The 27,134-nt window shown below is 36.9% G+C and overlaps 2 protein-coding genes across 3 annotated transcripts in view; both read left to right on the forward strand.

Annotated features, from left to right (window-relative positions):
- The window catches only part of neurl1b (neuralized E3 ubiquitin protein ligase 1B), a 36,415-nt gene extending 35,276 nt beyond the window's left edge, over positions 1 to 1,139 (forward strand). For both annotated transcript variants that reach the window (XM_088432303.1, XM_088432304.1), the window contains exon 6: positions 303 to 1,139. In XM_088432303.1, the coding sequence (XP_088288429.1) occupies positions 303 to 550 (248 nt within the window). In that variant the 3' untranslated portion in view covers positions 551 to 1,139. The remainder of the gene's footprint in view (positions 1 to 302) is intronic.
- A 7,024-nt stretch (positions 1,140 to 8,163) lies between these two features.
- On the forward strand, positions 8,164 to 26,126 carry mtnr1c (melatonin receptor 1C). The gene is made up of 2 exons (XM_088431849.1): positions 8,164 to 8,805; positions 24,344 to 26,126. The coding sequence occupies exons 1-2, from the start codon at positions 8,613 to 8,615 to the stop codon at positions 25,207 to 25,209; spliced, it is 1,059 nt and encodes a 352-aa protein (XP_088287975.1). The 5' UTR covers positions 8,164 to 8,612; the 3' UTR covers positions 25,210 to 26,126.
- Positions 26,127 to 27,134: the final 1,008 nt, after the last annotated feature.

Raw genomic sequence — 27,134 nt, forward strand, 5'->3', positions numbered from 1 at the left:
TTGGAAGAGGTTTAACAGTTTAACCCTATGCCGTATTTTGACCATTTTTTGGTCATTTTCTCACACATCATTCTTGCAGTATCCTGGTAGTGATACTGATAAATAAGTGGCCATGCCAAATTGACATGTTGTCTCCCTTTGGGTGAAATTTTAGCTCCCTATTGACTTCTTTCAACGCTTTCCATTTGACGTAAAATTCCTTTGATGTAAAGATCAAAGGGTGGGACAAAACTGTACTAACATTTTTTGTAAGTCCTTTTCCCAGCAGTGCCCTTGATTTTTTTTTCTCTTCTCCCATGCAGTGACTGCTCCCAGCTCTCCACTCAGCCCTCCCGTTTCTCCCGGCCTGTCCGGCTCAGAGTGGCCCTCTTGTGAAAAGAACGGGGAATGCACCATTTGCTTCGACCAAGAAGTGGACACGGTCATCTACACGTGCGGCCACATGTGCCTGTGCAACGACTGCGGACTGAAGCTCAAGAGGCAGATCAACGCCTGCTGTCCAATATGCAGGAGGCCAATCAAAGATGTGATCAAAACATATCGGCCGTGATGACTTTTGAAATTGTCATGCTCGTCTCCTTCTCTCAGGCATGGTTGGACGCCAATTGCAGATTAGCCATAAGAGGACATCATTGTGCCTACGGGATTTTATATGTTCATCATCTCTGGAGACAACATTGCTTTGCTGTTTAATCATCATCTTAACATATAGACTGCATACATGAGCGCCTATGTTTTTGGTTTAAAAAAAAATGTAAAAAATGATGTCTAATGTGCCACTGTTCTTTAATCGTCATCAGTATACTTTCTCTGATGTATTCACAAAATGATCAATGTTAATATTATTGTTGCAAATCTGTTAATGCTTCAGATGGAAAGACTTTGAGTGCCTTAGGTTATTGCGTTGTCCAATTTTGTGTTCAAGTAATTAACTGATTATACAGGCCATGTTTTTTTTTTTTTTATTATTATTATTGTACAATACAGTTTGTGACGGAAAAAGACAGCGTTTGAGCAGCAAAAGGCATCCCAGAACAAATAAATACTATGTGAACGGTAAATGAAGTCATGTGTTTGGGGAGGCTGTTTGAAATAGTCTGGTTTTGCACAGTTGTGAAAAATAAAAGTGAGTTAATCGATTTTTTTTTTTGTATTTCATACATTTACAACTATCATTATTTTACATATTGATAGGTTTTCATATATTACACAATGAGTGCATTAAATTCGATATAAGTAACTATACATATATCAGGCATGTCATAAATTTTGTTGGCCCGTCATTCATTGTTCGTTGACACCCCAGACCCACTGCCCGTTTTCTCAAACTGAACCAACTTGAAATTCTCAATCCGTCATTTACTTTGACCCATTTTTATTGAAATTGATGTGCAAACCATTTTATTGTTATTTTCCATCATCACTTTGTCAGACCCAGGAATGGGCATTTTACAATTTTTTTGCTGCTCCATAAATTGTCATCAAATACACACGTACACAGACATACAGCTAGTTTTTCCATCATAGTGGGAACATCCCATTTACATAATTCATTTCCAAGCCTCTATACCTAACTATCACAACAGACTACCTACCAAACACCAAGTCTTACCCTAACCCAGTGCTTCTCAAACAGTGGGGCGGGCCCCCCTGGGGTGTGCAGATGACCCCAGGGAAAAAGCTTTGTTTTTGTCAGGTGAAGTGTAATTGAAATAAAATAAGATATTTTTTTTTTTGTCTCAGGCACTTTGATGCCCTTGGTTATTGTTTTTTTCAGTTTTGGACGAACCTGTAACCCATATAAACACTGAAACAAATAATTAAGTTTGTGAAAGTTAATTTATATAGCCTTTTTCTTTTGTTAATGTTAAAAAGATTTAGGTAAATTCAAACAATTTTTAGAGCTATTAATCATAAGTATAATCAGTGCGAGGGGTGTGTGAAAAGTTTTGTTATTCCTCGGGGGGCTTGGCATGATATAACAGAGAAGCACTGCCCTAACCTAAATGAAATTTCTATTAAAAAAGGTCTGAACTTGTGAAGTCCACCAAAATGGGTCCCACAAATGCAAGAGGTCCCTACAAAGTGAGAAAAACCCACCCAAACTCTTTAAATTAAACACTATAAATTACATATTACTTTTATTTAACTTGCAATCATGATTTAATACCTTTAAGGTCATTTAACCCTTAAATAAATAAATAAAGCACATTTACATTTAACCCATCCATTCACTTTCAAACAAAAGCAATTACTTAATCTATTTTAATCAAAAATAAATAAAAGAAAATCAACCATGAATTTATTTGAAAGGAAAATTATTAGACTGCATTCCAGTATAGCGTTGCAATCTTTGCTGCGTTCACCACGATTACATAACGAAATACGACTGAACAAGTATGGCCTTAACATAAATAAATGAATCATAACTCATATTGGACCAGTGACGCAAACAAATCTGTGGCTTTGTTACTTTTACTGTAATTAACCAAGCAATGGAAACAATAAATAAATAAATGAAGTTCAAATTAAGCAGAGGTTTAAAAAAAAAAAAAAAAAAAGTATTGCAGTGTCAATTTGAATTTGATTAATTTTTCAGTCGTAATCTGGGCTCAGGCACGTCGGTGCGGGGATTTCATGATCCTTCTGTGCTCAAGGGGGTTTCCTCCTACGTACCAAAAACATGCGTGGGAGGATCATGGAAGACACGAAATGGTCCCCAGGTGCGAATTGATGTTCATCTCTAATTCTCTACGTACTCTGCGATTGCCTGGAAACTGCTGTTTTCCCCAAACGAGGACATGATTTCGAGATGACACTTTGCTTCTCTCTTGTGGTCGTTGAATGCAGTTGCAGTTTCAAACCATTTAACATGAGTTTTCCATGGAGAATTAATTACTTTTGTGAATACAGTACTTTAAACGTAATATTCTCTCCCTAAGTCCCAGCATGAGTTAACGGTCATCCTGGACTTTAATAAACTTGGTAAATGGGGTGCATGCAAACTTAGTTTAAAATAAATACAAATAAATAAAACAATAAAATAGTGCTCGTTCTTATTAGGATAAAAGCCAACCCCAGTTGACTCGTGGTAAGTTAGAGCAGTACATCCTGGACTAACCGCTGTCAACAGAAATAAAATCAAAATCAAACATTTTTCACTATTCAAAAATAATGACAGTAAGTTATTCAGCCTGATCTAAATTAAAAATCAATTAAAATGAGCACAGATACAGGAGATGGTTTCAACGTTTTGACTTTGACTGACAACAAACTCTCCAGCGATGAGTTTATCATATTCATAAGGCACCACCACTCAAACGTCCTTCTTATTGCACGATATAATTCACTTTATATGTCATTCATTCTCTTTTCAAGTTTGTTGAAAATTTCCAGAGGCGCAACCTAAATAAATGAGTGGTATGTGGGTGAATGGAAGGTGTTTTACCTTTTTGTGTGCAAAAAAGCAGTGTGCAGCGATGCATGGCGTGCTGTGTAGGGAAAACAGCAGCTTGCAGAGAGTGATTAATAATTGTCAGGGATGACTCTGACTGTGAATTAAAGATGAAGCAAGAGTTGGATGAAAAGCACAAATGGAAGAATGCACTTCTGCGTGACTCCATTCTTGAGCGTTTGAGTTGCAAGCAGGTGAAAGAAGCTTTATGTTAGAGTCTCACACTTTTGCGTCATACTTCCCATCACAATTTTACTTCAGTTCCATTTTTACATTGCATATAACAGTATTTATTTATTTAATTTTTTTTGAAAATCATCCGTTTTGCATTCTTATGATTCAGATATTGCCTCTCCAACAAATACTGACATCAACAACTGCAAATAATCCACAGCCCCGTCCCTCAAAGTGTCCCCCTAGGTATGGTATGAAATCCCCTCTTTTTTTCATCATGTTTATCGTCACTTTAATAGACTTGGCTACCCTAGTTTTGCCAAGGAAAATCAGATAAACATTTCCTGTCATCCAGTCCATTTGTTTGATTTTCACCCAACCTTCTCCAAAAACTGAAATTACACCCAGATGGTGACAACTTGGCAAAGTTCAAAATGGCACGACCAATTTAATACACAAGCGGGAGTGTACCATCCCTTTGCCAAATTACTGTGAGAATAATGTGGGAAAAAAATGACCCCAAAAAAATGGTCTAAATACCGCATAAAGGGCCAAGATCTCGAATTCTATTCTTCAGTAGCCAAAAGGTTCAAATTGCACTCAAAGTGAATGAAAATAAAAGCGAAGTCGACTACGCACACCATTAAAAGTTGAATGTGCAAAAACTTTATGCGGGTTTTTTTCCACAGAGAGAGAAAGATTCAGCAACATTCAAATTGTTGTAACCGTCCATTTTTGAGCCCATGCATTGTGCAGAATTTTAGAGGGATGAGGTAGTAGATAATTGTATATAAATATCAGAATGTTCATTTTCGGACATATACGTCTGATTTTGTGAGAACAAATCAAATGGAAATAAAATAATGATGGGTGGTTTTCTTTTTTAGAAAGGTTTGTTGTTTACAAAAAAAAAAAAAAATCAATAGATGTCAATTATATGCAGAATTGTGTCATAGGCAGGCCATTGTGTCACGTGTTTCACGGGCACACGTCTTATAGTTGAGGGTTGTAATATCACCAGTGAGCACTAGCACCCCCACTAGGCGAAACAATGCAATAACAATATTATTGTATTCTTGGCATATGAATTAAGCAGCAAATTAAACCCAATTTTATCCATCTCAGCAAGCAGCCATTTTGCCTCTGGGTATCAAATGAGAATCACATCACAGTTTACAGTATTGTGTAACGACCAATCAAGGCTCACCTGCTGCCTGAGTTTGGTAACGTGACATTCACAAGCTGAGCTTTGATGTCGTTTTCAGTATAAACAAAGTGGTAAAATGGCCGCTCCCTGATTTCCTGCTTTTTTCATATTGCACAAATGCAATAATAATAAGCTTACAATGTTTAGACCAGTGTGACCGTATTGAATATATTATTGTTAAAATTTAGGGTTGAATTTCCCTTTAAAAAATACTTTAATTGTGCAGGCAAACTACAGGATATTTCCCTTTTTAAGCATGTGTTGTATTCTGATGTGTTTCATGTGAATTCATGCTTAATGCAGTTTGTAAGGGATTATGCAGAAACAGTTTTTTTTTGCGTTCCTTCGAACATTTGCAAATGCGTAGTTTGCAAAACAAAGAAAGGTCTTTCAAAGCATCAAAACAAAATACTTTGACCTCACTAACCGCATCGCAAGGCTCATTTCTTGTTTGATGGGCTAAGATCTGTGAAATCCTGGTTTGCCGTTCAACAGTGGTGCCTATGTTGATCGGTGTGGGATCTTATTCTCACTTCCTATTTTGTCTCCGGGCTTTTCATAAAGAAAGATGTTTTGATCAGAGCAAACACATTCTCCCCTGTCTAATTTTTTTTCCCGGGACACAACTAGAACATACTCTAGAAGCACGCTAGTCCATGAAAGACCCGGACTATGTTCCCAAGCAAAAATTAATCAGATTACCGACACAGTTCTCGCCACATTTTCACTCTTGTTACCAGTCTAACAAGTTTACAGCATGACCATGCAACTGAACAGGACAGTTAAATAATAAAAAAGAAAAAAAAAAAGCATGCCTCAACTGACCTAATAAATCAGATGTTTGTGCAATTTTTCCCCAAATTCCAATGTTCATAAGTCAAAGGCATATACTGGTCTCTGCAGGGCTTCAATGCATTCCCTCAATTTACTGATCTTTCAAACTTAATCGAAGATACTATCATAAAATTTGGACTATAAGTCACTACTTTTCCTCAAAGTTTGAACCCTGCGGCTTACTTTACGGTCCTGTGTGGCTTATCCACAGTGTATTTATTAGCCACCAGAGGAAAATTGCCCAGTAAATGAAGGAAGACAGAAGAAGATGATTTCGAAGTATTTATTTTGACTTTGAACTCCTTTTTTACTCACAAGAAGGCACTCTCCACTAGTAAATGTGACCAGGTGTGTTATTGTTGTGTTGGTGCAGTATTCTAACAATCATAGTGCTTCTGTGTTATGTCAAAAATATGTCGATGCTTCTCTTATTTTTAAATGTGCAGGCATGTTTAGTTCTAGTTGAAGGCATGGTGTTGCTGTAACGTAGAACAAGGCAGTTTGGAAAAACAAAGATTTATATAAAAACATTCATCCTTTTTATCAGGTCACTTTGTCACTCGTGTTGCTGAAAATTAAAAAAAAATAATAATAAATAAATAATCAATGTACCATCTTTCTGCTTAGATATCTGATGTTACCACCTTATAGTCCGGTACATGACAAAAAAAGATTTTTTTTTTTGTTACATTTTTCTTGCTGCAGTTTAAAATCTGTTGTGGTTTATTGTCCCATACTTACGATGTCTCAAAAAATGCTTTGAAATAATGCTTTGAAAAAACCTTAACCAACTGAGAGGCCATCTTACATGCCCAAGTTCAAATCAACACAAACATTACCAAGGCCATCTTTTGTTTAACCCTTGACCCCGGCAAGGATCGCTCACTTCTAATTGCAATAGGCATACCTGGTCAGCAGGACTCATTGCTCTACAATAATTTGATTAATCTAGTTTCTCATTATTGTGATGAAAAGAAAACTAATTCATTCACACACTGCTGGAGCAAGTGTGTATATAATCAGATGGATATACGACATGGCTGACACTGGATGGTTTAACTTTTGTGCATGAATGGAAGAAATATTTTGTCCTTGTAAGTGTGTGGAAGCTGTGATGTGCGTAATTGAAAAGCTTTCAACATAATAGCTAAGTGCTGTCATTCCTCGAAAACCGAAACTAAAAACCAATATATTTTGTTGTTGATAAACAAAACATCACGGAACTTTTTAAATGGACTGCAAATTGATATTGTTCTCCTTTTGGTAGATCTGTTTAAAGAGTGAAAGGAAATGGAATGTTTTGGCTAAATTATTTTGGCATTAATGAGCATTGACATCATAGAGGCTTACCGGTATTTTCATTATCATTATTAATTTCTATTTTGAGTAGAAGGAAAAACAAACACTATGAATGATATTTCATCGAAGTAATGGGGTGCTTAATTTAATGTATTTAATTTAATGTATTTTTTTATTAACTGTTTCTCTGTACAGATTTTGTCAAGAAAAAGTGTTGAAAAATAAATCGAATTTAAAATATGGCTAGATTATTTTGTAGATCAAAAGAATTTAGGATCTTTTTCACTGTTTTGCACTGAAATTCTTTAAGAAAATTATTCTGTGAAAGAATGCAAAAACTGCAGCCAACTGTTTGAAAACACACATAATTTCAGGTGTTTCGTGATTTAAAAATGTCCCGAATCGTAATAAATACATGTCATGAATGGTATGAAGAAATATTGGATTCATTTATTTAAAAATAAAAGAAGTTACTCAAAACACAACATGCGTTATAATTTCATTTTCAAAGTACGCCTCTTTTATCCAGACAAGAGTCTTCAAATGTAATATTTTCATTTCCCCTACTTTGTGCATTAATACTAAACAATCCATAATAGGCAGCAACATAAAAAAAAAAAAAAAAAAATATGGAATCCTTTTGCCAAGCTGGCAGTTTCGCATATCATTCAGCTTCATTATGTGAAAGACGCTTTATATGGCCGGCAATGACTTTTACTTCACATCTCTGCCATACCTAGAAAGACTGGCATCAATTTCGTGATTTTTATTGAAAGCATGTGCGTTTGAAGGTGTTTCCCAACTTTTGACTTTTACTCGATATAGTCTTTTCTGTTGGAAATGGTCTGTAGTTTCAAAATAAATATACTGGGTATTTTTGCCACCTCTGGTGTCATAGTAATTTGTATAACTACGAATCTGTTTAGGTTGTATTAGTGGTCATAAATTGTACTGATTAAACCACGTTAGAGGCAGTGTTTATTTTTTGGCAGGGAGATACTGTAACAATCTCCTGTGAACACACGAAGGCGCCATTTGCTCGTTCCATGTGGACATTAATAATCTCTTGACGTTTTTAAACGCATACTCACGTCGACTTTTGATCTGTGGGATCTCATGGAGGGGGGGGTGGTGGTGGTGGTGTTGGGGGTGGGGGGGGGCGTTGGATCCATCAGGGCGTACAGCGCGCCGCACACGCGCACACTCGTACTGAAAGGAGCTCACAAGTCATCTGCCTTTTGAGAGCTGCAGGAGAACACAAGTGCAGTCTTTATATAGATGACAAGAAAAAAAAAAAGCCAACACGGGACTTGAGCTCAGTGTGCATGAGTGATAAGGCTTCATCGCATCCTTCCATTACGCACCGGAGGACTCAGATCTCAGATGGGGTCACTCGAAGCAGGACTCCTTGGAAGCTTGGACTGGAGGACTTTCGTGGACACACCAGGACAAGTGCCTGCTACTTCTGTCAACTTATTGGTTCCCTGAATGGCGTCTTATTTGTATTATTGCTGCTGCTCCAGCTTTTGGATTCGGACCACTAGGAAGTTCCAGGCTCCCTCCGGCTGAGTTTTGTTTTGTTTTTCCTTCCAACCCAAAAGAGGGAGTAAGACTTGCAGCATGGTCGCCGTGCCCTGAGGGGAGATGGATTTGGAAGGGAGGGAGCTGAACGGCTCCACTTGTTTGTCCCGGAATGAGAGCTGCACGGGAGCGAGCGCCTCGGCCGGAGTGTCCACTGCGCTGGCCAGCGTGCTGATCTTTACCATTGTGGTCGACATCTTGGGCAACGTGCTCGTCATCCTGTCCGTGTACAGGAATAAAAAGCTTAGGAATGCAGGTGAGACAGTTAAAATGATGTGGTGAGTTCAAAACAAACGTATGCATTACATAATCCACACAATCCAAATCAGTATACACTCGATCCAGATTTGAAGGACATTTTACGCCCCACCCATCAAATTTTAAATAATCCAGGTGCAAAAAAACGGAAATATGCCGTTTTGGAGTAAATGTACTTGTCTTGAGGCCAAATAAAAAAAAAAAAAATAGTTTTGAAAATTTAAGTGAGTCTGAAATGCCCCCTAAACATAGACGTCCATAGAAGTCCAGTCCTCAAGGGCCGGTCTCCTCTTAAATTTTTAATGCTTCCACCCAACACACCTGGTTCAAATGATGAATAATTTTCAAGCTCCTGCACAACTTGCTGATGAGATGATCATTTGAATCAGGTGTTCTGGGAAGGAGAACCTGGAAAACCCGAAGGACTCTGTCTCTCGAGGACCGGAGTTTGACACGTGTGCCCTAAAATGACATTTTTCTCTTGTCTCACACCCAGTGATGACTCAATTTATTCTAAAAAAACAAAAAAACATATTGATATATTTTTTATCATTTGTTTTATTGCTATCTTTTGCAACTATAGGAAGGGTTATTTTAATAAACATTACATTTTAAATAATAATTATTATTCATGGTGTGTGTCGCACAGCATGCATGTTATCCTGACCTTTTTAGCATGTTAGAAGACACAATCAGTCAATCACATTATGCTGGACTTGACACTAAACAATTTCCCAAAAGAATGGCTAGAGCAATAGTAGATCCTCTTTTCTATTTTCCATATTTTTATAAAATAGCTAGCCTTACTAGAGTGTCTCCCTCTGTACCTCATGTAACCCTGTTATGCATATAATCAGAATAAAACATTGATTCTTTCATTTTTTTTTCATACTTACTAAAATAAATTTGTCCTCTTGGTCAGCAGCAACTGCTGGCTGAACAGATAACTTTCTTCTTTTGAAAGAAAGCTGACAATAATACAGATTTGCAACCCTGATGCCTGCAACCCTGTTAATGTGATGAGTAAGTCTATTTATTTATTTATTAAATCTTGTAAAAAAAAAAAAAAAAAAAGTATCATTAATCAAATGAAGCCTGAAGTCTGCGATAGTTGATTACCTATTATTGCTAAATATGTAGCAGAAAATCAGAAAAGGAAATGTTTATTTTTCTAAAATTTTGAAGCCCAAATGTCGTCCATTTCTGGAATGACGCATTAGGTGTGTCACCACTTAGCAACAGTTATTTCTCTATTTAAACATTCCTTGGCCAGAATGTCCTTGACCTCATTTGTGTTTATTATTTTCCGAGTGTTTTAACTCCAATATTATTTTTTAGAAGATATTGTCATATATGGCTTTGACTTCCAAGTCTTTATTACAGTTATTTGAGGGAGTAATTTCCAAAAAGCTACACAGTCACCTATTTTGTTCTCAAATGGGGAAATTGTTAAAATCTCATTTAGCCCCTGCCTGGAGTACGTGAGATTTTAACAGGGATTCTTCAAGTAATAGTACATCTAACATTGTGTTTTTTGATGCTATGACAGGAGCAATGCACTGTCTTTTCAATTTAAGAGAACATTAATTGGAAGATGAATCACCTTATTGAAAAATAGTGTTATAGTGACTGCGCTGCAAAACATTGTATGCCTTTACTTTATCATTTCATATGGTTGTTGTTTGTGAAAAATTTCCAGACGGGTTAAAAAATATAACAGATCATTTTACACAATCTATCCTTTGAAGTTGCGGAATAAAACACGCCTAAAGACATCTTTCTGTTTTAGTTTTGTTTTGCCACCCTGAAATACTTAGGCTATAAAAATATATTTTTACCTCAAATTTCTGGGGTTCTGGGTTCGACTCTCACATGAGTCTGCATAATTTCACTGGCTTCCTACACATTCCGTGTTTTTTTTCCTTTTTTTTTTTGAGGACGAGTTGTTCTTAGGAGCAAATTTGAATGTGAATATTTCCTGTTATGGGCTCTGTGATTGTCCTGAATTATTATCAACAACAAGGATTTCTTAACATTGCAATTGTCACTGAAATCTCAAGTTTATCAAGTTGTCCCAATATTCTCAGTCCAAAAAGGTTAAAAAGGTATTAACAGTTTAAAGTGAATTAGCAGACAGTAAATTTTGTAGAGTACGTTTTACTCTAAAAATGTGTATTTGGTCCCTGTCCAAACAGAGTACCATTTTACACTTGGACATATTCTAAATATTTTACTCTCCTTAATGTGTTACCTTTAGATTTTATTCTGTTTAGACTGGGACCAAATATAGTCTTTTAAGATAAAGATGCACTCTACAAAATTTACTGTCCCCTCACTTTGAGCTATTTACAGCATTTTAGGCATTTTTTGGCAGCAGCCCGACAACAGCTGGGTCAATTTATTCTCCTTTATTTGTACTCCCCAACCAAGGTTTTTTTTTTTTTCTGAGAACATTGAGATACAAGCAACATAAGTTGAGAAAGAAACTACAATAAATAGGACAAGAGATTTAAATCATTACATCTACTGTACATATTTTAAAAAAGCAAATGAACTAATGGCTCTTTGAAAACTGCAGTTGTTTATTTGCATTCAATCTTGTGCTCCTACAAGTGACGTCATTCAGGATTGCAGGATTGCAATGAGAACATTTCATCTAAATTTGAAGTAAAAATAATATTTCTTCATATATTGGAGGGTGTGTTGTTATTTTTGTTGTTTTAAAACATGTCTATATTTTGAAGTCTAGCTTTGGTATAGTTGTGTTTATTCAAAATGTCCTATAAAGTTGAGTTTACAATAATGCATCACCCCAGGTTACTATTAAAGGCTGTAATACATTTGCAGCAGAAACACAGATGTCATATGGCATAGATAATAAAAGTTGATAAAATGATTACTTGTTATACATTATGTCCCAGCCCATAAATATTTGCCTTGGGGATCAAAGTTTTGAATACCACTTAAGGCCTGTGAACTTTTGGACTGGTTATTGAAGAGAAGTTAGTCTGAATGCCATTGGGGTATTTACAATTAATATTCTTTTTTTTTTTTTTTAATTCTGATTTTTCAAATTACTTAAACTCATTCGATCCCAAAGACGTGTTTTTACATTTTACAAGAGTCAAGACTATGTCCTATGAAATAATAAACACAAGAATGCCTGGACTCTTAAAATAAAATGTAAAAATACGTCTTTGGGATTGAACGTGTTTACAAGTTTGACTGCAATCTTGAAATGTTTCTATTTTCACCTACTCTAAATGTTTGCGGCATCCTGCTCGCTCGCACCTAAATCCTCTATCGAAAAACGTAATGATCTGACTTAAAAGTCGCAGCCAATCCTGCGCTCTGACAGGCTGTTATCTAAAGCGAGTCCCCCAAGGTGTGACGGAGTTTGCGCAGCCTTGCCTGTCTTCTGTCACATCTCTCCATAAATGATAACACCCACATCCCTTCACTCCATTTGGCTTTATCCTTGGTCCACCATCCCTGATAAATCACATCATTCTTTTATATGAGAGGACCTGTAGTGGCTCAAGAGCTGCCAAGGTGAGAGACTCCACACGACATCCCATCATGTTGTCATATACTTGAGGGGTCCCAGGAGTAGCGTGAAGGTGAGCAAGATGTTTATTACAGTCACTTTAATGCCCTTTTTCTTACTTTTGAGAAAATGCAGTCTTACAATTGACCTTCTGTCAATTTCATTCCCAAGTGGCCACAATGTCCTGCCATGACAGCTTTTAGGATATTAGATGTTGGTCTCGACCAAGAAAAAAAAAGACTTAGGCATGGAAAGACTGTGGCTAAGTTTTCAAAGTAGAATAACAATACAGAACAAACAAAGGTTTTAGTTTCCATTGACGGGTATTATAAAAACAAAGCATCTATCTGAGTCTGTGATTCATTACGCAGAACAAAACACTTAGCCGAGTTTACATGAAGCAGTACGGTTCAGTTCAGGTCATTTTTATTATTTTGCTCTCATAGTGTCAGTTAACCTAGATTTTGTGTGCTTTTCATGTCGTGTGTATTCGCGGCGTAAATTCAACAAAAAAGAGACAGAGTAAAGAAAAGACAACTGAGAAGATCCATTAGGGTTTGTCGGGGGAAGTTTTGGTGGTCTTCCAATTCATTCTGAGTGGCTTATTCACATGTGATTGGCTGATGGCCAGTCCAGGGTTAATATGTCTTTTAACATAGATGAATTGGTGAACCAAACTTGTTTTGTGAACTCAACACAAGAAATACACTCGAATATTTACCGTTGGAAGGCTGCACATGTTGTCGACTTCGGAATTCCTGAGGTAACATCTGAAAATCTTGACTCTGTTTGGGTTGAATTTATCATTTTAAAGATTGAATTTAGGCGCCAGACAATGGAGGGATAGGTTTAACAAAATTTGCAATTCAATTGCAAATTTTAACGTAAAAGGTTCCGTCCTTAAAATATCATGATATTTTCAGATTTCCCTGGTTACATTTATGCTTTTGCATGATTGAATATTGCCTTTAGCACATTGGCAGCTTAATTTTTCAAAAAATATGATTTTTTTTTTGTACTGATATTTCTAACCAGAAACTGAAACGTCTCGTTGACTGAAGCAACACCTCTCACCATGTGATTTCTGCGCCCCCTTCATGACATCATTCTAAAGCCAACTGCCACGACCAAATGACAACATGAAAGCTAACATTTTTGTGATCAATTATGGGAGTCAGAGGAAGAGTGAATGAAGAAGCTGAAAACAGACGTTTTACTGACATTGATATAAACTTGAGTTGCCATCAAAGCAAGAGACGTGTCAAGAAACAAAACACAGTAACACCCATTCCACTGATCAAATTGGCCCCCCTCCGGAAATCACCACTCCATTTCGGGTGAATTTTTGTACTTCAATGCTTTTTACTTTGCATATTCTGTGCAAAATCTTTCCGCCCCAACCCCAGAATGAAACTGAGAGTCAGAAACGTCAACGTCTGCCTGAACAAGGTGGGCGTATATTTACTCTTGCACTGGCGGAATGAGGACGGTGTAGAGATCGAATGAGGGCCTTCCTCCTACCTGTGACCTACCGAATTGATGTCACTTATTATCTGCTCGTTGCCGAGATCACAGGATAAGCAACACATTCTTCAAAATGCATCAACACGTTGAAAATAACATTGTGAGATGGTTAAGATCTCTAAAAATGTGAATTTCCATGCTATGGCCCTTTTAAAGACTAGGGCATTTGTAGCATGTATTCTGATTGGCAGTGGTAAAGTCTTGCGAGAAAGCCAATGACCAAAAGTCGGCGTTTGCACGGTGACGCTAATGAGGACATGAGAACCAGGCGGCGGTATGTTGGGTCAGAGAGTGCTTGGAATAATGAGCTATTACACTTTCAAATACATTACATAACAAGATGTGCCCCTGTATTCACGTGCCAAAAGCTAGTTGGCAAGAAGCGTTGGTCGCACCATTGGGAACAATTTCATTATCGATTTTGCAAAAATCACACAGTTGGCTGGCTGTGGACAAGAGCACCATGGGTAAAAAGCCCCGTGGAGAACTCTTGCATGCACTCCGGTGGGCTGTTAGCATGGCGTCCATTGCATGTGGTCACTGTTTGCCAAAACAAGGAGGACTGACTGATGAGAGCGCTCATATTGTAGTTTACAATTTTCTCATTTAGTTGGTATGCGTGAGAGTCTCCATAAATAAACAGGTAGATAACGTTGTTCATCCACAAGGGGAATTCACTCCTGAGGGCTCTCTGCTTTTTCCTTCCCTGAAGTGAATGTAATTTGTAGCAATGTCAGTGTCTCAAACAATCTGTGTTCTGTTCTTAAGATCCTATTTATAGCAATGGCTTTTTCATATGAATGTTTAATTGTACAGATCTCCTTAAAGTAAAGCAAAGTCCCAGAACAAAGCTGTACAAGTTTTCTTTGGTGTTTAGTTCATCTGCTGTTAAGAGGTGGGCTGTTTTGGGGAGCTGTTATACACAGAGTCACAGTAAAATAATTATTGTTTAGCACCGTCACCTCATAGCAACAAACTGTTTGGAATCGGGATTTGAATTCTCTATAATATAAAAATGTGACAGTACTTGGAATTTTAGCTTCAGCTTGGAGAAGTGAACAGAATCAGAATTTCATTGCGTGGTATTACTATGCATCTGACAATAAAACTCTTGAATCTAAACGTTTGAAAATTAAAACATGCTTTCTTTCTATCTGATTCACTAATTAATCCATAAAGTAAACGACTGATGAAGAATGGGTGCATCGGTGTCCTGTTGAAAGGCACCTTGGTTGAAAGCAAACAGGCAACTTTTCATCCAGGTTGATACAGTGCAGTTGAAGGTGCTATTTTTCTTTCCAAATATGTTATTTAGTTGGTAGATTTTAGTATAGCTCACAAATCACAGTGGTTTTCCCTCAAGGGAAGAATTTTTTACCCTTATTTTTTACCCCACTATTTGGGTCTGTATGTGCAATAAATCTACTCGAAAATCCTTTCTCCCAAACTCCTTCTCCATTTTTGTTTTCATAATCCCTGATTCTTTTCATGTTGATGTAAATCTGCTAAGCATTTTTTTTTTTGCTCTGCGATGCTCCATTGCTTAAAGCAGCCTTTTGGCTTTAATCTGCAGCTTTACAGATGAATGTGACTCTCATTCTGCTCGGCCTCTTTGTTTTATGTTGTAAACATGCTTCCATCTATTTTCTAAACTGCCAGTCAAACAAATAAAACAAACAAACATGCCAAAAATTATTTAAAAGTAATCATTGAATTAATTACATTTTTAAGGGAAATTTTCATGCAACAAATTTCATGCAATAGGTTATTCAATATAATTATTTTATAAATCCAGATTCTTTCCCCATACTAGAATGGTTCAATCCAACTTGTCACGTGCTACCTCTCGTTACCTGTCAAGTTAATGATTTCTTTTTGGGAACAGATATATACTAGGATCCCAAAAGAGGACATTTTAAGTTGAATATTTTTCTGCGGACACATATTTATTCGTACTTTAAATTATTTATTTATTTTTTTGTGAAAAGATCTCTATTGTAATCCCAAAAGAGGATGCTTTATGTTGAATATTTTTCAGTGGACAAATATGTATTTATTATTACTTCTTTTTGAAAACAGGTCTGAAAGTTTATGTAGATTATTTTTGTGGACAAACATCTATTGATAATAAAGTTAATTATTTTCGATAACAGATCTCTCCTATGATCCCAAAGCTGACACTTTATGTTTAGAATTTTTTTGTGGACCAATACTTTTTTTTTTTTACCCCAAAAATGCTTTGCACTGGTTAAGGGGCTGAAAACATATGACATTTGGGGTACTAAAAAAGGTTGAGAACCACTGTTGTAGTATGTGTGCCATAAGTGCTTCACAAAACTATGTTAAGAATCAATATAGGGCTGCATCCTGGACTTGAATTTCTGACCTGTTTTAAGTGTTATTTTGTCTAGACATAGTGTATTGTTACGATTTTGAGTGGCAGTGAACGTGGAGCTTTCAGTAAAAATGTCAATCTGATGTCTTGCAACATTTGGGAAAAGTCCGAACCACAGGCTGATATAGTGCATTTTTTTTAACAGCATCGATTGACGGTCTTTTGCATTTGTTGTGCAAACCAGACCCATGCCATTTGTCAACATAATTCAAGCCGCAGGCTAAGAGTTTGACATATATGAGTTACATACATAACGCAAAAACATACTTTAAACTAAAATCTAGTTAGTATTTGCCACCCAACCAACAATTACTGGAAACAAGTACATAAAAATTCTGCTATGATGGAACATCTTCAAAGTATTGTGTCCCATTAGGTTTCCTATGATATATTTGTATTAGAACCGAACAATTTTTGTAAAAATAAATAAATAAATAAATATCCAATCGTGACTTTTCCTTGTGCAAACAAACATTAAAAAAAAACATTAACGTGTATTACTTTTATATAATAATATATAAGCTTCATAAAGCTTTAATGAAATGTTTAAGATTCAAGAGTTTTATTGTCATATGCATAGTAATACCATACAATGACATTATTATTCTGTTCATTTCTGACCACAGACTCCATTCCATAATCGAGCAAATAATAAGGTAGGCAATAAAACAAATACATAATTGTTACAGATTGAGTGGGCGAAACTGTATACAAATGAAGTGGAGTGCAAAATATTATGTATTTAGCAGGTTTCCTGCACTGTGCAGGGTTGTAAGGTGCATGTGTGCATGCGGTAAAGCCAGATTAATACGGAAGACAGTTTATTAACATCACAATTTACATTGCAGCCACTGCAATCAAGCATGACCCTTCAGAAACTCTATCAAATCCTTCTGTACAGTCTCATATATTTAAAAAGAAAAACCTGATTGACATATTTGTATGTTTTATAGAACAAATGCGCAAATAGCCAGTCTATTCATTTGTGTCCACTATAGCAGTGGATATTGTTTTATGTCCAATATCTTTTGACTCATCGAACAACTCTACTGAGTCCTAGTGTACTCAGTAGAGGACATTCTGGGTTTTCTAATAATATCTCATGTGTTTGTGTGGAATGCAAGTGACCTTGCTGTCTTGCTGAGACAAAATGGAAATGAAAGTAGACGTAAATTAAAAGGTTGAGTCACAGCGGGATAAATTCGTTTTTCGATAGAAAATGAGTTCATTTGCATTGTAAAGACGCTCAGGCCACCAAGACTGCATAAATGTAAGACGAGGTCCTAAGTTATTGTTGATACGAGGGCACATGACACCATGGCATTGACAACAGGGTGTTAACATTACAATGACTCAGTGGGGTTCAACAAACTAAAAATAAACTCCTAAAAAAGTGCTCAGAGAGGGGCAAAGAGAACAGATGGTGGAAAGAATGACTTGTGCTTGAACCTACACGTCAGGCGCATTGCTTTGTGTAAATTTGGTGAGGGACTTTTTTTTTTTTAAGTCATGTAATACAGTTTGTGCTGTTGTCACAACTACAAACTCAAAACTGGGGTGTCCCTGGGGGTTGGGGCAGAGGGAGGAGGGTTAATTGAGCCATTGGACACATAGAGTCAAACCAGGCCGGACATCTTAAATTGACAGGACAGCTCCTGGGGGAATATCACTAAAGATGCCAGATTAAATATGTCATAATTTCCAGGCAGCTAAATAAAAGATGACATTAGATGTATTTCTAATGTGGTAAGCATGGAGGAAATTGGAATAATCGGATTAAATGAAAAGAACTGATACCGTCAATCGCTTTTTGCAGCATTCCCTTTCCATCCATGAGTAGATGCTATTTACACCAACCAAGTTAACAGACTACTAAACCTTTAGTCACACTAATTACCTTTTTTTGTCGAGAGCAAAAATCAGTATTACTTCTTCGCGACCCTAGTTAGGATAAACGACCAAGGAAATGGATGGCTGGATGTAGTATTACTTCTATTGGGCCTAATGACGATTTAATGCAGTCTGCCGAAGTACACCAGTTTTTATCGGGCCAAAAATCAAAATGTCTAATATGCTGCAGAAGCAAACTAAGGGGTCATTTGTGATGCAGTGGTTCGCATAATGGACTTTTCTGCAGTTACACTCAGTGCAGTCTGGATAGAGAAAACTGTAGGTGTTGCTAGCTTTTCCTCATATTAAAGGAATGCTTTATGGTCTGAGGTGAGACTGAGGAGCGAATATAACATCAGACAAAGTGTAGAATCATGTGCAGCCATGCAGGTTGTCTCGCAGTCTGTTTATTTATCCTGCGCTCTTAGCGTGAATTATGTCTTTGTTTTTGTAGTGTCTTTTGACTATTTTGTACGGATGACACAACAAGTCATAAATATGCCAACATATAGAATCTATTTTTAAGATGGTATGCAAGCTTGTTGGCCGGTAGGGAGTGAATGAGTCACGTTATATTTCTGAACGTGGAGCATCCTTTTTTTAAACTCATCCCTCGTGGAATACAAGAACAAAAGGGGATCAATAAAGACTTATTGGAGGAACATGTCAGACTTTTGCTATTCACCATATTTTTCCGACTATAAGCCCCACTGGTATATTAGCCACAGCAGCAAAAATTCAGCAAAGAAAACAGTTTTGACATGACTAAGCCACACTATATAGTGCAGGTCATAACATCAGATATTTATGCAGAAAGATGGTACATTATATGGAAGCTTTGGAATATGGAAGAAAATGGATGGATGGATAGATGTTTTCAACTTAACACTGACAAAATACTGCAGCGTTAAATAGCAGTTGAAACTCAAAATTCATACTTTGATAGCATCTTCTGTCTCCCTTTATATATATATATATATATATATATATATATATATATATATATATATATATATATATATATATATATATATATATATATATATATATATATATACATACTGTATGTATTTTCCGGACAATAAGCCGCAGCAGGGAAATTTGAGCAAAAAAAAAAAAAATTGTCACGGATAAGCCAGATCAGATATTTACGCAAATAGATGTTATATGGAAGTTTTACAAAATTTTTTTTATTGTTATTTAAACAAATTAATTGCATGCTAACAGCATCCTCTCTTTAACATACTTACTGCAAAGTTAAATAGCAGTTCAAACTCAAAATCAATTCTTCGATAGCATCTTCTTCTGCCTCCCAATGTTTTATTGCTAGATTTAATTTAGTGACCATATAAACACATTGGAGATACTTCATTTATATCATCATAAATATTTTAATACATTCATATCTACCTTATCAAATTTACACATCACAAACTTTTATACACAATCTTTTTCAATATAGACGTATTTTTTAATATTCTTGTTTATTTATTTTTAAAACTCTTTTCGAGTTCAGCCATTGATTCACATATTTTCAGTTCTATTTCATAGTTGTGCCATAAATTGACACCTTGAACAGATACACACGTTTGCTTGACCGGTCGATTGTCTCCTGGTGGCTCGCAAAAAAAAAAAAAAAAGTAGATAAGCCGCACTGGACTATAAGCCACAGGGCTCAAATCGTGAGAAAAAAGTTTCGGCTTATAATACGGTTACCCTTTCGCGCCGTACAATGACAGATTTATCACAGTCTGTTGCTGTGACAGACAGTGACACATTTATTTTCCCTTTATTAGTCACTGTCAAGTGATGGTGGCGATGAAACTGTTGTTTGCAAGTTGAATTACCACATAAAGTGTCTTCCCGAGAAAAGTGTTGCAAATCATGGAGATATACGTAATATTTTGCTATCTTCCCAGCTGTGTTTTAGTTCTTACCTCATCCTCATGACAATAAGGAGGAGAGACGGCTGAGCTGGCCGGGGTTCAGGTCGGAGCCCGGGCCGCCTGGACGGTGCAGACGCTAACACTGGGTTGCAGCATGTCAGCCAGAATTCAAACCCCTGCACGGTGACAAATGCACAGCAAGTTGAGTGGCACAAACACAAACTGACAGCTTGTGCCCACTGAGCTGACTTAACAAGGAAGAACAAATTTGTTTTTGTTTTTATTTTATCAAGGCTGTGCAAATAATTGGGCTGTTGTTCTGACGTTTTACTAATACCTTGAAAAATCCCACTCATGGCAAAACGGTAATGATAAATAAATGATTAACATAATAATTCAAACATAATTATAGCTTCATTATGACATGAGACTGAAAATCATTTGCACCCTAACTACTCTGCTAAGAAAAGGGTAAAAATCAGTGGCCCTGCTGACCAGACCACAAATCCTATAACTGTATGCTACAAAAGAAAGAGGGTGTTTCTTTCACTTAAAAAAAAGAGGGTGTTACTTTCAGTAAAAAAAAAAAAAAGCATACAAACCCAAAAGCAAGAAATTAAGTGTAAATGAATAACAGCAGTTTCATATGTCTCCACGCAGTAGATTAAATAAATGCAGTTGCATCATGAGGCATGGAACTTGAAACCCTTCTAGATTCAAGAAAGTACTACTGGCTGAAATAAAAAAAAGTAGACACAAAACACAAAGGCAATGGATCACAGCAAGCTTTAAGAAGACATTGTTTTAAATCAAAACACGTCGTATTTATCATTAACACGGTTTACCTATTGTTTTGTTCATGTTTCATTAACGTTTTAATATTTTAATTTGTTTATTATTATCCATTGAGATTATGTATTTGCAAAGAAGATGGACAGTGAATAGAAACATACACCATAAAAATAAAAAAAAGGGAAGACGGGCCTACATATAATGCGTTTTCAAAATGCCCAAGTACTTTAAATTGAATTGGGACTTCACTGTATGAACTCGCTTATCTGATACGTAATCTGACACAACATTACAATTGAATTGAATTTATATTTATCTTCCTGGCCCAGTAACAGCTGCAGTGTAACAACATCAGACGTCATTTTCTATGATTCATGCCCTCTGAGATGATCCAGTGTCATGCAACCTCCAGCGTTGACCTGAGTAGGATAGGATAATAACATACACAAAAACACGGCAATCAAAATCCATGTTTGTTTGTGTGTTTCTGTCTGTCTTCTGACACAGTTTCCTCAAAAATAGAAGTGAAAGAAATTACATTAGGATTGCTCTCGAGCAATAAGTGGTTCTCAAATGGTGGTACCCCTGGGGGTACTTGAAGGATCTTAAGGGGGTACTTGAGATTTTAAATAAAACAAACACACATCAAAAAACTCCTTTAAAAATAATTATTGAATTGATTGATTGTTTCAGGAAAATACAAGTTCATAAAACACATTTTGTAGGTTATTCAATTTCATTATTGTAAAAAGCCAGATTCGGCCCCCTACTAGAATGGTTCCACCCAACTTGTCTTGTGCCACCTCTTGTCACCTGTCAAGTTAATGATTTATTTTTGCGAACACATCTCTACTATGATCCCAAAAAAGGACACTTTATGTTGATTTTTTATTTCATGGACAAATATTTATTCATAATTAAGTTAATGATTTATTTTTCTGAAGAGATCTCTCCTGTAATCCCAAAACAGGATGCTTTATGTTTAATATTTTTCTGTGGACAGATGTTTATTCATAATTAATTCTTTTGAAGAACAGTTCTGACACTTTATGTTGTGGACATAAAAGACATAAAAAAATTAATTAATTAAGTTAAAGATGTATTTTGTGAACTACTCTTACCTCTAAACAGGATGCTTCTGTGTACTATTTTTATGTGGACAAATATTCATGTGTATATATATATATATATTTTTTTTTTTTTTTTTCAGAACAGGTCTGGCACTTTATATTGATTATATTTTGTGGACAAATATTCACTTTAGGTTGATTATTTTTTGTTCACCAATACAAAATAAATTTGAAAAATCTAACGTGTAATAAATCAGCCACTAATGGCATGTTTAAGTCTTTTTTTCTGTGTTTTCTTTGCACTGGTTAAGGGGTAATTGGCTGATAAGATATTTTACAGGGGGTACATCACTGAAAACAGGTTGAGAACCACTGATCTAGATGGACTGCTCTTGATCTGAAATTCTTACACTAGCCAAATGTGTTTGCTATATGTGTTAGCAAGTTACATTTATGGTACTGTGTTTTTGCTTGTGTACACAGACAGCAAAACGGCTTCCTAAATAAGGTGCAGCTGTACGAAAACTGCAACAAAATTGTTATTTACACACATAGTGATTCTAGTTTCTAGATACACTGTATTCATTTATCAGGATGTTGCATTCTGTTTGCATTGTGGCCAGTTGAGATCCACAAGATCCAGCACCAAAAGCAGAATTGAAAAAAGTTTGAAAGCTTACAAAATTTGAATCACGGAACTGTGATGCACACGTGCTATTCACTCCTTTGCCGCGGTGCCCATCGGTACTTCAAATGATGTAAAATGAATCCGAACAACTGTCCCTTTTTCCTCTTTAAATGAGACACCCTTTTCTTCTTATATTATTCAGTCCATTTCAAAGCAGAGAAGGAAACACTTTCATCAGGATAAGCTATTTGCGATTCTAATCAAAATCCTGACTTGGTCTTTAAACTGCTATTTTGTCCCTCATTTAACTTTACACAATATGAAGGCAATGTCCTCAGAGGATGAGGTTTTTATGACTTGAAAATATCCAATTAGTTTCTTGTTACAAAATGTGATCTTTACAAGATGGGCATTGAATTTAAGCAGCAGTCCAAGAACACGTTTTCACATATTGATCCAGGAAACTTTTTTTTCCTGGAATTAAGAAATAGTTTGACAATTTAGAATTGTTCTTTTTTTCAAAAATTATTTTGTTAAAATGACCCAATGTTATATAATGCCCTTGAATGAAATGTACCTAGTACAGGATACTTTGTAAGCTGCAGTGCATCATTGTCGGCTCTTCAGTTTGTCGTCTTTAATTCACATCCCTTACTATTATATTTGCATTGTCATTCTGGCTCGTTTAACTGATAGTGAACATCTGTTTTTCCTCATAGCGACAATTCCAGCTTCAGTGTCTCAGTGATGGCAAATATAGTCCGACCAGCCATGTGCTAGCGGTGTGTTTCCAGTATAAATTGGTACTGAGATGTAAATGATGTGGCCGGTCTCCAAGAAGCTACAAATAGCTTAAAGCTATTGAACTGTCAATCAAGATAACCAACAATTGCCAGAATAACGAATATTTTCTTTTCGTCAGTCGGAGGATCACCCCCAATTGGGGCAACCCTCGTGTAGGTGTACGGTGACCAAAAGAAATGTGAGACACATGGTTCTATTGCAGATTTTTTGTCCGGTCTGAACCTAGCATAAGAACTCTAAATCCATCAAATATACGTACATTTAAAATAATCTTTTTTAAAAACACGACTTACGACTTAAAATGTTTTATAATAGAGCTGTTCATTCATAACATGCCGAAAATCATAATAGGCCTAATGATTCAAAAAATACAGTATTTAATGTTTGTTGAATCTAAGGCAGGTTTTCATTCTGGATTTAGGAAATCTTGTGATGCGCCGAGGCCAGCATTTTTAACCAATCCTTTGTTAAAAACCAGCCTAAGGGATTCTAAGCACTTTTTTCCCTGAGGATTCATCCCAGGCGACCATGACTGCTTCAGTTATTTTCCGATTACAATAGGATAATTCAAGACAGAAGTGAAGACACATGCAGTATTGAAGAACAACTACTACCAAAGATTTGTCAAAGCAGCCTCAGATGTTGCTCTTATGAGAAAGTTAAAGTTAGGGCGGTGCTTGTTTGCGGGCTTAATCCTCAGGGGATCAGGTCGGTTCTTACGCATTTCCAATAATTTATGGACGTTGCATGAAAGATATTTGTTGTTGTCTGGAAAAAAAATGATGCATGCTATCTGTCCAGGCGACAATCCTTTTGAGCCAATTTCCGGGCAATACAAGTCTCACAGGGCAAATCTCCCAGGACATAATACATAGAATCGCTTGTATTTGAGGAAGTCACAGTTGGGCTTCCAGTCTCACAGTTTGTGGGAATCCAGTGTTGCTGGCTGTAGTTATTTTTGCTCTATTGTTTGAGATTTCTGACTTCTCTGTTTCTCCAGGCAACATCTTTGTGGTGAGTCTGTCGGTTGCGGACCTGGTGGTGGCGCTGTACCCCTACCCTCTGGTCCTGATAGCCATTTTCCATGACGACTGGACCATGGGGGACCTGCACTGCCAGGCGAGCGGCTTCATCATGGGGATCAGCGTCATCGGTTCTATTTTTAACATCACGGCGATAGCAATCAACCGCTACTGCTACATCTGCCATAGTTTGCAATACGACCGACTGTTCACCCTGAGGAAGACCTGCTGCTACCTGGGCCTGACCTGGGCTTTCACCGCCATCGCCACGGTGCCCAACTTCTTTGTGGGATCGCTGCAGTACGATCCTCGCATCTACTCCTGCACTTTTGCTCAGACTGTTAGTTCGTACTATACCATCTCTGTGGTGGTCATCCATTTCTTGATCCCGCTGATGGTGGTGTCCTACTGCTACTTGAGGATATGGGTCCGGGTGATCCAAGTCAAGCACCGGGTGAAACCAGAGCAAAGAGCCAAATTAAAACCAAGTGACGTGAGGAACTTCCTGACTATGTTCATGGTGTTTGTGCTGTTTGCGGTTTGCTGGGCGCCGTTGAACTTCATAGGCTTGGCCGTGGCAATCAACCCGGCGAAAGTGGCGCCCATCATACCCCAGTGGCTCTTTGTCACCAGCTACTTCATGGCTTACTTCAACAGCTGCCTCAATGCCATCATCTACGGACTACTCAACCAAAACTTCCGAAAAGAATACAAGACAATTGTTCTTGCTCTGTGCGTTCCACGTTTGCTCTTGGTGGAAACTTCCAGATGCGCCACAGAGGGCCTAAAAAGTAAACCCTCAGCTGGTGTAACCAACAATAATGTCGCAGAGATAAACGTATAGCGGAAATGTCGTCCTGAAGAAAATCAGGAATTTTGTGTTCACCCAGTGCCTTTAGACATGGCATGTATCGTTTCAAAGTACTCCCTGTATTCATTTTCTATGGCTCTCATTATCTTCACAGTCACAACAGGCGAGGAATACAGACTACATCCCGACTGTTGGTCATCAGTTAGTTACAGAGTGTGATCACAGCACTGAGTGGCAAACACTCTAGTCTATATCTGAACCAGTGCATTACCGATGTTGCATTTATATAATAATTAGGAGAGTGCAGCTTTTTTTGCCAGTATTCACCACGCACAAAAAAAACAACAAAAAAAACCCATCAGCTGTACTGGACGATAATCCAAAGACATGGAAAACAATGAGTCAGTTGTTGTTATATTACTTTAAAAGGGGGGGATGACTTTTCACAATTATTTTTAATAAAATGTTGTATTTGGTCCAATTATACAAGAGACAGTTTTCTGATGAATATTGCATATGTGGAATATAAATTCATCGTAAAGATCAACCCTCTTTTCATCTATAAAGAAAGGACCTTCTTGCTACTTGCTGTTGACTGAAATTGACATCAGAGTTGCTCGTCAATCGGCCAACAATGACCAATCACAGCTCAGCTTATGAACACCACATGACAAAACGCAAACGTCAACTGTGACTGGTCATTACCAGAGCCCTGAGAAACTGTGATGTCAAAATTGTTTCTTAGATATTAAATCAAAAGTAATGAATGTATCAAATTAATTATAGACATCTTGCTAAAAATGCCATAATAAGAAAAGTTTAGTCAGAATGGAGACTAATGGGGGTTCATAGAACATATTACTCTTGGCTTGTCTTCCCCTCTGCATCACCAGACTCACTTTTTCTGTGATATTGATTATGAGAATGTCAACAAATGAAATAAATGAAAACAAGAAAGTGTGTGATTTAATCTTTATATGCAGCATTAGTGACAAGAGGAGGTTCTCTTTATGGAAAATCCTTTATTCATCCAATGTGGGATTCATTCAACACATCGCTCTGATCCCAAAGATTACACGCATATTCGGAATGTTGTGGCCAAGAATATTAAACGGTTGTGGAATTATTGAATGTAATATCGCTGTAAATCTCACCATCTATGCATATAGTTGTCAAATATGATTCTTTTTTTCAAAGAACAGAGAATGTGGTCTTCTTTAATAATAACTTTGTTACTATTGGTCTCCTGTGGCTCCAATCCATGAAAAATTGTCATTCCTTAAACCTTAGAATTCCGTTGTTGCATGGCACTTGTTTTACCGAATGAAATGTTGTCAAGCACACTACACAGGAAAGAGCAGAAACTAAGACAAAGCTTACATTCATGCTTATTAAAAGTCAGATACAGGGGCATGATATCCATCAGGGAGCCAGTGGTGTGATTGTGTGATAATACAACAATCTTATCTGTGGTTCACCTCACAGAGAGGCCAAAAGATGACTTGAAATATTACATAAACGACTCACTTCTATTTTGCGATTTAATATTCTCAGTAGGTTTCAGCATCAGGTCAGGTCTATTATTAGTGTTTTCTACCGCTAAACTCAAATAAGCTGTTTGTAGATGTTTACGATAATGCTGTCAAATCGCGGAGCAACAAAGTGGCTCCCACCTGTGCTTATTAAACATTCGAGTCAGCGTCTCTGATGTGGAAAAGCAACATCCAACATGCCAGTGCAAAGTCTGCCACAGATGAGTGGCTTAAGGAGCTCCGGGGAGAATGACGGCCTTGGCTGTACTAGCCAAAGATTCATTTCGGGGTCTTCCTTCCGATCCTCTTCGTACTTTACTCCTTTCATCTAGATAACAAATCCCTAGCTGTGACATAAAAAAAAATATATACACACACACACACACACACACACACACACACACACACACACACACACATATATAT

The sequence above is a fragment of the Hippichthys cyanospilos genome, chromosome 13 (assembly GCF_059441005.1).
Source record: "Hippichthys cyanospilos isolate Australia breed blue-spotted pipefish chromosome 13, RoL_Hcya_1.0, whole genome shotgun sequence".
Classification (NCBI taxonomy): Eukaryota; Metazoa; Chordata; class Actinopteri; order Syngnathiformes; family Syngnathidae; genus Hippichthys; species Hippichthys cyanospilos.